Below are 13,810 nucleotides of genomic sequence, written 5' to 3'. Positions count from 1 at the left end.
TGAGGCAAACATTGGTTTTCATTCAAACGAAGGAAAGTATTATCCTTGTTTCATACCCTTTGCCATCCGATTTATACGCTTGTGTGTCGCTTTTTTTTTTTTTTTAAATTTACTGATAATTATATAACGTATATTAATTTTAAGGGTAACCTATACAAATAGACGATTAATATTTGAATAAGTTTTTTTAATTGAAATTTTATAAGTAATAAATTAGTCATAACATTGTCGATTTGCACCAAAATATCACTCTCCGTAGTTCCTGTTTGATTTTTATATCTAATTTACCCAAAATATGACACATATAATTTAACAGAAAAAACTAACGAGAGTTAAAATCTTATCACCTAAAGTGATAATGTTTGTAACATTTAACATCTGGATCTTTCAAAAAAATGAGCATCTATTTGTGAAAAACGTTATATTTTGAGAACTTATTTTATAATTAAACCTAAAATAAATAAATAAATAAATACTTTAAAATATAATTTTAGTTGTTGATGATATGATAACAGCAGGAATTATTATTTGATATATAGAATTTATTTTTACTTACTTTAATCTTAAACTATAGAATTTAAAACCCTAAATTTTAAATAGAACAAATGACTTAAAATAGACAAATTAAATAAAAAAATTTACGGTCTACAAAATTTGCTAACAATAAACCATAACAAAAAGGAAACTAATCATTTATATATTCAAACACTACATATCAAAATAGCTTACATACATAAAAATCTTTATAGTAAAGCAAAAGAAATTGTAAACCTATTCATGCAATAAATCCATTAAATCTTTTAATCAACTTATAAATATCAATCCACTTGGATATAGATTACACACAAGTTGAAGTGCAAGTGACTAGACATTAGTGTTATATGTAAATAAGAAATAAGTTCATAATTAAAAATAGCATTTTAAAAATGATATCTAAAATGTACTTTTGCAGCACAAATAAAAACTTTAATGGTTAAAATATTATTATTAAAAATAACTTTAATGGTTAAAAGATTATTGTTAAATGTTTAGATATGTTAAAAGATTGTTGTTAAATGTTTAAATTATAAGAGAGATTCTGTATTTGGAAAATAAGAGAGATTCATTTTAAATGTTTAAAACAGTCAACTATTTACTATGCCGGAACAAAAACTGCTACATGTAATAGAGTAAGAAAAAAAAGGACACCACGAGTCCTTTGCATTTCCATTCTCTCAATCATCTCAAAGAACCAGTTGAATCTATCTTCCCTGCAAAATCAAACAACTACGATCAGAAAATAATTTCCAAAGCACCTAAAGCTAATACAACTCAATACAAAGTGCAGTTTGTCAAAGGGTTCAACATCAATATTTGAGATTCTATCCAGAAAATTTCAAACCGAGTAAAAAATGTCTTACTTGTTGCCCTCCATGTGAAAATCCCTGACCATCTCCATGCCCCGGGTAAGTTTGTCCTTCCCCAGAACTCTGCCCAAACGGACCAGGTTCTGGATTTGATCCTTGCCGAAAACTCTGTTCATTGGCAGGATTCGCCCCTCGCTCGAAATTCTGCCCATAGCTAGGATTTGGTCCCTGCCCATAGCCAGGATTCGGCCCCTGCTCATAACTCCCACTTTGTGAAGGAACAGAGTTCCTGCTATCTCCTCTAAAATCCCTTTGCTCGGGAGGCATATAATTCCTCTGCTCCCCTTGAAAGAAGTCCCTTTGTCGTCCAGAATTATAGTTTCCCTGCCCTCCTTGGTTGTAACTGCCCTGGTACGAGGGATCACCTCCTCTAAGAGCATAATCTCTGTTGTTCATTGGTGGCTGCTGTCGTCCAGAATTATAATTTCCCTGCCCTCCTTGGTTGTAACTGCCCTGGTACAAAGGATCACCTCCTCTAGGAGCATAATCTCTGTTGTTCATTGGTGGCTGCTGTCGTCCAGAATTATAATTTCCCTGCCCTCCTTGGTTGTAACCGCCCTGGTATGGAGGATCACCTCCTCTAGGAGGATAATCTCTGTTGTTCATGGGTGGCTGCTGCCCGTAATTTTGTTGAGTTTGATAATTTTGACGAGACCTACCACCTTGGTTTCTACCATACTGAGTAGGAGGCGGTCGTCTTTTTGTGATAACACCATTCTCATACTTGTCCCCTAGCAATCACAGCAAAACATTCAACTCCAGGATTCAATTACAATCTCAATGTAGTAACATTCACGTAAAACCAGTCAATAAGTGGTAAAAAACAATGGGGTTTCCAGAAATAAAACTCCTAGTCCTACCTCCATACTCCTTGTTTACTGGATCAATGTAGGAGTCTGGCAACACGAAAACCACACCAAGTACATCTGTTTAATGTAAAAAGTCAGAATCTTGAATTCGTTCTCTCTAAGCCACTAAGAAACCAGAATCATTAAATTAAATAATGTTTTTAAGAGAAATATGATAACCATAAACTGCAAAATAGTTACCATTGAATTTTTCAGACTCTTCTTCAGACATTAAAACCTGAAAACCTTCATAAGTAGACGTGCTACACGCATATATTCTTTTTTTAGCCTCATCCACACTGAATAAAAAAATTAAGCTAAAATCAGCACACCCATCAGCCATCACAAGCCACTAAAACTAAAGAAGTCACATGAAGCCCAACCCAAGATAATCAATCAAGCCTACTATTCAATGACAATAGACTACCAGTTTAACGTTATTCCCTATAATTATGAGGTAAAGGAAGAACTTCATAAGAGAGATAAAGGGACCTGATGCCGAGGCCTTGAGCACAAATTTTTTCGTAAGAACGAACCATTTCTTCTGGAGGAGGTTTATTATCTTTGGGGAAATCAACAACGATAAGCCAATGTTTGTAATCACAACCTTCGAATAGAACCGTATCTTCTGTAATCTCATCCCCTTCTTTGTACAGTTTGTACTGTCTCGGCGATGAAAGTGGACCCCCCGATGATCTGAACCATCGAGATAGGAAGATACCGAAAGACGGAGGTGGCGCGAGGTCGGAAATGGAATTGGGAATTGGGGCTGTAACTGAAGGGACACTGAGGTTGGAAACGGAGAGAGTGCGGTGGAGCGTGGTCAGAGTGGTTAGGGTTCGACGGAGGCGTAGCGGGTGTAGAGCCATAACTCGTGCTGAGGATGGAGGAGCTAGGGTTTAGCAGGGCTTAGAGAACTTTTTGGTTAGAGTCTGAAGCTGTAGGAGTGCCTTGGAGGCTAACCTGAGGTTTCTAAAATATAAAACATTAAGTTGCGATTAAACGAATAGGGACCGTTGGATTGGAGTTGGTGTTAAAAGGTCTGATCAGAACCGTTAAAAATTAGATTGAATGTAATCCAAGACTCAAACTTTTATTTTTAAAAAAATCAATATTGTACTGGAAATTTTTTTAACGTTAAATATCGACTTTAAACGGAGGAAAACATAATTTAGTCTTTTAACGAATGAAATAGGATGTTGACTGTTATGACGCTATATGATTATTCATGAATTGATATCACAGTTCGTAGTGTAGATATGATAATTTATTATGAATAAGGGTGGGCATGAGATCTAAATCTAATGGGTTTTGACTCGATCCAATCTAATTGGATTAGATTTCTTTTATAAAAAATTAGATTTGAGTCGGGTCGGATTTTTTTGAAAATATGTTTGGGTCAGGTTCAGTTTAGGTTTAGGGTGACAAATATCCAACCCGACTCGAAAATTAATTTACCTTATATATTTAAAAATAATTACAATAATAATACTATATATATTATTTTTATTAAATATAAATAACATTTTTATAAATATATTTATTTCGGATCGAATTAAATTCAAGTTGTAGACACCAAATTTTTCCCGAGATCAATAAATTTACATATTATTAATTACGTTCTAATTATTATTTACGATATATGTTTATATTTAGTGTATGTTAAATATTAATTATGTGCATACGTTAGGGGTCATTAATTATTATCTTAAGTCTAGGTTTAGCTTTGTTAAAAGCATATTAAATATATTAATACTTATATATTATTTTTATTTTTATTTTTACAGACCAAGTGTGCAAGCCCAAAATACAAAATAGTCCATCCAGTTGTGAGCCCAAAAGATAAATAGACCATTGAAGTAGCATGTTCGGTTCAGGCCCAGAAGGAAGCAACCCACATGCGTGACCCAGACCTAGCTAGGGTTTCATCTCGAGGCAGGCGTCGCACCATCAGGAGCCACATGATCTGGACCCATCAAACGGTCCAGATCAGAAGATCATGTAGGGCTTTCTAAACTCTCGACAGCCTCCATGCGCCGCACGAACACCCTGTAACACCCATAACTCGTATAATTATACATATACAGATTATAGATGTCACCCGAATTTCTAAAACAATTTTACAATTCGAAAGCGATTTAAAATTTATTTTCTTAAAATGGTAAATGCTATTATAAAATATCATATCATACGAATTGTGTTTCTTTATAATAATTTAATTCATAAGATTTTTTTAAATAGTGAACAGTACTCGTGAACGGTGAACAGTGGCGATGAACAGTGGGGGAATCAGTTCCCAGTAGGGAGAATCGGTACCCTTTATGTAATCTGGAAATTTTGCTTGAAACGTGGTTACTGTTCATGCTACAGAAACTTCCGAAAATACATATAAATTCATAAAAATTAACCTTTCATCAATATAAAATTTTTTAAAATTTATTCAACAAATAAATTGAACATTTTCAAATTACATGCCACTATCTAAAATTAAATTCCATCGTAGGATGTCTTACTGATATTGAATTATACCTCTCGATTCTTGATGTCACTTTGAACTCTTTAATCCACTATTGGCTTTTTACCTACGCGTGAAAATTATCACACGCTAAGTATAAACTTAGTGAGACAATTAAAACAATAACAGTGCAATACAATTCATGCATGATTTTTAATGTAAATTTCAAAATGCCATAAAATCATATTACCAACATATCCAATATTTTTCCATGATCAAAATATGATAAAATCTCTTACCATTTATCCCATAAACTCATAAGTTTATTTTACCAATATACTTGCCATTATTCCATAAGCTCTTAAGCTTATTTGCATGCTTACCATTTATTAAGCAATAAACCATAAACCATAGCTCATAGCCCAATATTAAACCTTGAGGACCCTGGGTATTCGAGTAAAATACATGCACCGTAGTGCTAAACCTGCACTAAGCTTACGCTATAGTGCTAATCCGGACAATACACATAAGGCCATGCCCACCACCTACACTAAGCTTACGCTATAGTGCTAATCCGGACATAAACCTGCACTTAGTGTCCTTACACACTATAATGCTAATATAAACCTGCAGCTGCTATACTCTATGGCATTCTAACTATACCCTGTCCCTCAATGACTTACTTGGGCAAAGTATATAATCAATATTTAACATTGGCCAGTTCATACCCGAAAACATTCATGGTAAAATATCACATTTTTCATGATCAATGCATTTTGATTTCATACCATGACATTGCAATGTCATGTCAAAGTTATAAAAATGACATATATCATGCTGATATAAACAAGGTCGACTTATCGCAAGTCTTCCTGATGATGTATAAAACATCCATGTATAATGTCATGCATGTATTGCACTCACCTTGACACTTTATAATTTTTCCAAATATTTGTGCCTCACTATGTTCCACAATAAACCCTTTTTATACTTGACTTGCTTCAATCGCAAATCAATCATAATCTGTATAAAGCACAAATTCATAATGATACATATGTTAGTATTGTACTAACATAAACATATCCCAAAAATAACTCCATAATATATTTGGAACTTATATTCTACCAAATACTCATTACTTAACAATTTCTTTTAACATTGGAACCAACTTTTCCAATTTACACAACAACCCATCAATTTTCCAGAATTCAGACAACTCGCACTACCTTTAAAGAATCAATATTCTGTATTGATATACACATTGGAATTCAATTCCAATTCTTTCGTTGAAAACTAAACTCGAATACGAATCTATCCATATAAAGAACTCCTTCTAATTAATTATTTACAATTTATGGTGAATTTTCAAAGTTGACCAACAGAATTTGTTTGGCAGAATCTGCTGTCTGATATTTCTGACCTTTCCTTGGTTAAAAATTCATATCGTTTTGTACACTCCTTAAAATTGATCCCCGTTTGTTTTAAACAAAACTAGATCAATATATGAACACAATATATAAAAATAACCTCCAAATTTGTTTTTATATAATTTCTTGTGAATTTTCGAACCTACTGCCAGATTCAAAATCAAAATTGTTTTCTTCAACTTCATTCTTAGGTTCTTCATCAATTCTTACAATCAATTCTTTAAAATCACTTAACTCTTCAAAACCCATAAAACAAAAGAATCAACATCTCCTTTTCATCAACTCAAGATGAACTTGAACATGAACCCTAATAATATTCATGTCAAAACGTAGAGAATTGAACGTAGAACATTTTTCCTATTCACACCGAAGTCTAATTCTCAACAAGATTGCTTCAAAATTCAAAACAAGAATACCTACCTTGCAAGCTTGGGGCTGTCGGTCTTGGATGAAGAAAAAGATGAAATGTTCCCCCAATATGGTTATTCTAATATTAATTATATCTATCACATGCTTAATATAATATCATAATGGAATTTTTTATTCAATTCTATAAGAATTTCCATTTTTGCCCATAATGAATCTCCATAATCACCATAAAACCAAGCCATCTGATCCTTATCATATTACAAAGTCAAACATGAATTATTTTGACTTTTATTTCCGAAATTCACCTTGAATTTTCAAATCTTGCGTTTTAGTCACTAAATTCCACTGTTTCAGTTAAATATGAAAAATTGAACAATTCCAAACCAAAATTTTCTGATCCAAAATATTAAAATAATATTTCCAACCATTTTATAACATCCTTCAAATTTTTGTAAAATTCCAATTCGATCTGAATTACCGATTTCGTTACCGGCTTTAACCCTTTCTAATTTTTCTTTACTAAATTTCCAAATCCTAAAATATAATTTCTATAAAAATTCACTCTCAAGAGTAAACCATCTATTTATGGAATAAAATTCTTTTTAGGAAATTATCACTTAATTCCCTAAACTTTTTCCCAATTTTCTACTTTGACCATCAAACTTTCAAAATTTTCATTTTGGTCATTGTCTAAATTTCTGGGGTATTACAATTCTCTCCTCCTTAAAAAAAGTCCATCCTAGAATTTTAAAACTTTCTATATAAACTCTAATTCCCTTTTATAAGGATTGCACTTTCCATTGTAAATTTGTAACCTTAATTTAAGGTTGTACTGACTGGTAAGACATGCTCACACCTTAACTGTAAATTTTCTGTGAATTTTGTAAAGATCATGCAAATCATTAGATTTTGAATCTGTTCAATCCAATTCTTTAACCTGATATGAAAATATGCAGATATTATTTCTTCATATCATCTTTTCTTTCTCAAGTAATGTCCTTGAAATTATGATTTTGCTAAATCACTTTAACTAGTGGAATCATCTTGTTGTAGTTCTTTGATTTCTCAAGCTAAGATCCGAACTGGTTTTTCTTTATAAGTCAAATCTGGTCGGATCTTAATTTCCTCTAATGAAATGACATGTGAAAGATTTGATCGATAATTTCTAAGAATCGATACATGAACAATATTGTGTACTTTGTCCAACTCTGGATCTCAATTACCTCTAGAGTTAATGTTAACTGATAAACCATCAGTCTAACTCTTTTTAATATCTCATAAGGTCCAATGAATCTTAGACTTAATTTTCCTTTTGCACTCAAAACACAAAATTTTGTTTTCCAAGGCGATACTTTAAGAAAAACTTTATCACCTTCATAAAATTCAATCTCTTTTCACTTCAAGTCTACATAGGACTTTTGCCGATCAAATATCATATTGAGATAATATTTACTTCATCCTCAACCTATTTAAAAAAAAATCTGGGTCAACAAGATTTTGATCTTTTAACTCGAGCCCATTCAATGGTGTTCGGCATTTTCTCCCATATAAAACTTCATATGGAGCCATATTGTTACTCAATTGCTATCTGTCATTGTAGAAAAATTCTACTAAAATCAAATACTTTTCCTTTCCCATGATTCCGTGGAATCAATCACACATGCACTCAACATATCTTCTAATATATGAATAGTACTTTATGACTTAGCATCCGTCTGTGGATGAAATTCGTACTAAAATTCAATCAAGTACCCAAAACTTTATACAAATATTTCCAAAATCTTACAGTGAACCTTGGATCCATGTCTGATATAATTGACATTAATATTCCATGTAGCTGAACTATTTCTTTGATATATATATCTCTTTATATTTATCCAATGCATAGTCCATTTGCATCGAAATGAAATGTGCATATTTAATTAACCTGACGCTATCACCCAAATGGAATCCTTTTTAGTTGATGTCCAAGGTAACCCTGTAACAAAATTCATAGTGACTCTTTTACCACTTTCACTCTGGAATATAAATCAGTTGTAACAATTCCGAAAGCACTTGATTCTCAGATTTTACTTGTTGACATGTCAAACATGTAACAATAACTCAGTAATGTTTCTTTTCATACTTGGCCACCAAAATGACTCTTTACATCCTGATACATTTTATTCTCACTTGTATGCATAGTCAGTGGACAATAATGCATAGTCAGTGGACAATAATGGCCACCCAAATGGAATCCTTTGTACATCATTTTAATTGTAACCATTGCTGATATCACTTATTGATGATTTCACTTTTTCATCAATCATTTGTATTTTTCTAAATTAATCGCTTCTTGCGACCATTAATCCAACCTTAATGCAAAGACAACCAACTCATGTTAAAATGATCTAAAACTCGTTAATGATAATCACATAAAATTCATCATTAACATAAACTCCTGAATCTTTATCAAACATTTACTATTTGTCCGATTAACACTTGTATCATGACCGTGACCTATGGGTCTTCCACTATAATATAACTCGATATCAAGTATAATTGAATATTTATTCTTTGAAATTCCTTATTTCATCTTAAGGAAATCTGTATAATTTTTTTCCAAATCCCAAGATAATATTTTCGAACAGTTGAAACATTTTCAATCTCAAATGACAGTCTCAATGTTCACGTCGTTCACAAGAAAACTTGATAAATTTGTAGCAATAACTTCATAGCAGTTAATGCTAAAATCACACTAGCAAGCAAATTTACTATTTTCCCTCTCACTAGGAATATGACACTTTTCACATTCTTGAGAATCCATCTCAATCGATACAATAGTTCATTGCATCATGGAATGATTAGACAATCCATTCTCACATATTTACCTTCACAAGGTAATTCTATCCAATTTTATGGACTTGATATCTATTCTCAAACCAACTCATAACCATTTGATTCACTAATAATTCAACTTTCTGTAAACTTTTAGCAGAAATCATATTTATCGCTTACTAAAATCAACAATGATTTAAACAATTTAATGCTTAGCTTAAATATTTCTCACTTATTTAAGCTTACCTGGATAAACCTCAGAATCATCACAGATTCAAAAATCTCCTCTGGATCCTTATTCGATTCAACTTTTCTTGTAAGTCGTTCAAAATTTTTAATCAATTCTTCCAATTTATAAAATTCATTGGAAACTGAAGCATTTCTTCCACAAAATGGAGAAAAATCCTTTATAACATCCACCCTTCTAAGGTGTTTTACATAAGTCATGTCGGGTCCCTTTTTGGTCGATTTCAATCTCGACTTTCTTTTCAACATTTTTAACTTTCTAACCTTTGTCTTTAATTCCAATATCTGAACATAGTCAGAATCATCATACATTAGTAAAGAATACTTTATTCCCAATAAGCATCATCACATTATATATACAACTATCAGTAACTTTTGACATCCTAGTGGCATATATACACTTTTTAACTCAAAATAAACTCAGTTTAGTCCTAAAACCGGCTAAACCTGTAGCTCTGATGCCGATAAATGTAACACCCATAACCCGTATAATTATACCTATACAGATTATAGATGTCACCCGAATTTCTAAAACCATTTTACAATTCGAAAGCGATTTAAAATTTATTTTCTTAAAATTGTAAATGATATTATAAAATATCATATCATATGAATTGTGTTTCTTTATAATAATTTAATTAATAAGATTTTTTTTAAATAGTGAACAGTACCCGTGAACGGTGAACAGTGGCGATGAACAGTGAGGGAATCGGTTCCCTGTAGGGGGAATCGGTACCCCTTATGTAATCTCAAAATTTTGCTTAAAACCTGGTTACTGTTCATGCTACAGTAACTTCCAAAAATACATATAAATTCATAAAAATTAACCTTTCATCAATATAAAAATTTCCAAAATTTATTCAACAAATAAATTGAACATTTTCAAATTACATGCCACTATCTAAAATTAAATTCCATCGTAGGATGTCTTACTGATATTGAATTATACCTCTCGATTCTTGATGTCACTTTGAACTCTTTAATCCACTATTGGCTTTTTACCTACGCGTTAAAATCATCACACGCTAAGTATAAACTTAGTGAGACAATTAAAACAATAACAGTGCAATACAATTCATGCATGATTTTTAATGTAAATTTCAAAATGCCATAAAATCATATTACCAACATATCCAATATTCTTCCATGATCAAAATATGATAAAATCTCTTACCATTTATCCCATAAGCTCGTAAGCTTATTTTACCAATATACTTGCCATTATTCCATAAGCTCGTAAGCTTATTTGCATGCTTACCATTTATTAAGCAATAAACCATAAACCATAGCTCATAGCCCAATATTAAACCTTGAGGACCCTGGGTATTCGAGTAAAATACTTGCACTGCACTAAGCTTACACCATAGTGCTCATCCGGACAATACACATAAGGTCGTGCCCACCACCTACACTAAGCTTATGCTATAGTGCTAATCTGGACATAAACCTGCACTTAGTGTCCTTACACACTATAGTGCTAATATAAACCTGCAACTGCTATACACTATGGCATGCCAACTATACCCTGTCCCTCAATGACTTACTTGGGCATATAGTCTATTTTATTCGATCCATCCATGGCAAAGTATATAATCAATATTTAACATTGGGCATTTCATACCCGAAAACATTCATGGTAAAATATCACATTTTTCATGATCAATGCATTTTGATTTCATACCATGACATTTCAATGTCATGTTAAAGTTATAAAAATGACATATATCATGCTGATATAAACAAGGTTGACTTATCGCAAGTCTTCCTGATGATGTATAAAACATCTATGTATAATGTCATGCATGTATTGCACTCACCTTGACACTTTATAATTTTTCCAAATATTTGTGCCTCACTATGTTCCATAATAAACCCTTTTTATACTTAACTTGCTTCAATCGCAAATCAATCATAATCTGTATAAAGCACAAATTCATAATGGTACATATGTTAGTATTGTACTAACATAAACATATCACAAAAATAACTCCATAATATACTTGGAACTTATATTCTACCAAATACTCAGTACTTAAAAATTCCTTTTAACATGGGAACCAACTTTTCCAATTTACACAACAACCCATCAATTTTCCAGAATTCAGACAACTCGCACTACCTTTAATGAATCAATATTCTGTATTGATATGCACACTGAAATTAAATTCTGATTCTTTCGTTGAAAACTAGACTCGAATACAAATCTATCCATATAAAGAACTCCTTCCAATTAATTCTGTACAATTTATGGTGAAATTTCAAAGTTGACCAACAGAATCTGTTTTGCAGAATCTGCTGTCCGATTTTTCTGACCTTTCCTTGGTTAAAAATTCATATCATTTTGTACACACCTTGAAATTGATCCCCATTTATTTTAAACAAAACTAGATCAATATATAAACACAATATATAAAAAAACCTCCAAATATTTTTTATATAATTTCTTGTGAATTTTCGAACCTACTGCCATATTCAAAATCAAAACTGTTTTCTTCAACTTCATTCTTAGGTTCTTCATCAATTCTTACAATCAATTCTATAAAATCACTTAACTCTTCAAAACCCATAAAACATAAGAATCAACATCTCCTTTTCATCAACTCAAGATGAACTTGAACATGAACCCTAATAATATTCATGTCAAAACGTAGAGAATTGAACGTATAACATTTTTCCTATTCACATAGAAGTCTAATTCTCAACAAGATTGCTTCAAAATTCAAAACAAGAATACCTACCTTGCAAGCTTGGGGGTGCCAGTCTTGGATGAAGAAGAAGCTGAAAATTTCCCCCAATATTGTTATTATAATATTAATTATATCTATCACATGCTTAATATAATATCATAATGGAATTTTTTATTCCATTCCATAAGAATTTCCATTTTTGCCCTTAACGAATCTTCATAATCACCATAAAACCAATCCATCTGATCCTTATCATATTACAAAGTCAAACATGAATTATTTTGACTTTTATTTCCGAAATTCACCTTGAATTTTCAAATCTTGCGTTTTAGTCACTAAATTCCATTGTTTCGGTTAAATCTAAAAAATTGCACAATTTCAAACCAAATTTCTCTGATCCAAAATATTAAAATAATATTTCCAACCATTTTATAACATCCTTCAAATTTTTGTAAAATTCCAATTCGATCTGAATTACCGATTTCCTTACCGGCTTTAACCCTTTCTAATTTTTCTTTACTAAATTTCCAAATCCTAAAATATAATTTCTATAAAACTTCACTCTTAAGAGTATACCATCTATTTATGGAATAAAATTCTTTTTATGAAATTATCACTTAATTCCCTAAACTTTTTCCCAATTTTCTACTTTGACGATCAAACTTTTAAAATTTTCATTTTGGTCATTGTCTAAATTTTTGGGGTATTACACACCCACCGTCAGATCGGATCAATGGCCAGATGTAACCTAAACTAGGGTTTTAACCCTAAACATATTAGCAACAACCTCCGATCGTAACCGTCGATCTAGGCCCGCGTATGATACATACGCAGGTTCTCCAATCCCCAACGCGCCAGTGGTGACATCTTCGACAGGTAATACGCCTGGTTTGGTTCTCCACGCCACCTCAGTTGCTCGATCTAAACCAACGCCCATACCTTCTTGCCATACTCCCCTGTCACAATCAAGGCATATGGACAAGCCTCCTCGCCTTTGTTACAATATAAGGAATGACCCTTGTCATACAAATGATAAAAGTCAATGTCTCTCTCGCAAGCAAAAGAAAACCAATAATTAAATTGGGAAATAGGGATATAAAAACCAACATCATCAATAAAAAAGGGGGATTTTTTTGGGGGGACACCAAAAAAAGAAAAGAAATATCAAAACAAAAATCTTACATTTTTCTCCAAACCGATACCACCCTGATTCGTCGGAGACGAGGAAGCCCAATACCGAAGGGAAAAAGTTTTATTTTTTCTTTAAAGCTATAATTTTAGGTCTTTGGGGTTTTGAATAGAGGGGTTGGTTTTTGGGTTTTGGTTGTTTGAAAGGTCACGTTTTCAGGGGATAAGAAAGAAGAGAGTCTTGGCTTATTTTCTCGATAGAGGACATGAAAGAAAGGGGAGTGGTTGAGAGCTTTTGCTCTCTCTCTATCCCCCATTAGAAAGAAGAAAAATTGACAAATGGGGGAAGTGGCTGGTTTTTTCCTTAGTTTTAGCCATATATATTGTGCATGGAACAACGTCGTTTCGAGGAGGGAGAAATTCCACG

At 32.3% G+C, this 13,810-nt stretch overlaps 1 protein-coding gene across 1 annotated transcript; it reads right to left on the bottom strand.

The window, feature by feature from the left end:
* Positions 1–1,083: 1,083 nt before the first annotated feature.
* Positions 1,084–3,193, bottom strand: LOC120187472 (multiple organellar RNA editing factor 1, mitochondrial-like). Its single transcript, XM_039191178.1, has 5 exons — positions 2,747–3,193; positions 2,456–2,553; positions 2,267–2,332; positions 1,401–2,137; positions 1,084–1,250 (listed from the first exon to the last, which is right to left on the bottom strand). Exons 1-5 carry the CDS (start codon positions 3,121–3,123, stop codon positions 1,242–1,244), a joined length of 1,287 nt encoding a protein of 428 aa, XP_039047109.1. The 5' UTR covers positions 3,124–3,193; the 3' UTR covers positions 1,084–1,241.
* Positions 3,194–13,810: the final 10,617 nt, after the last annotated feature.

Source organism: Hibiscus syriacus, unplaced genomic scaffold, assembly GCF_006381635.1.
Source record: "Hibiscus syriacus cultivar Baekdansim isolate YM2019G1 unplaced genomic scaffold, ASM638163v2 tig00113725_pilon, whole genome shotgun sequence".
NCBI classification, from domain to species: Eukaryota; Viridiplantae; Streptophyta; class Magnoliopsida; order Malvales; family Malvaceae; genus Hibiscus; species Hibiscus syriacus.
This window is presented reverse-complemented; position numbering and strand designations above follow the sequence as displayed.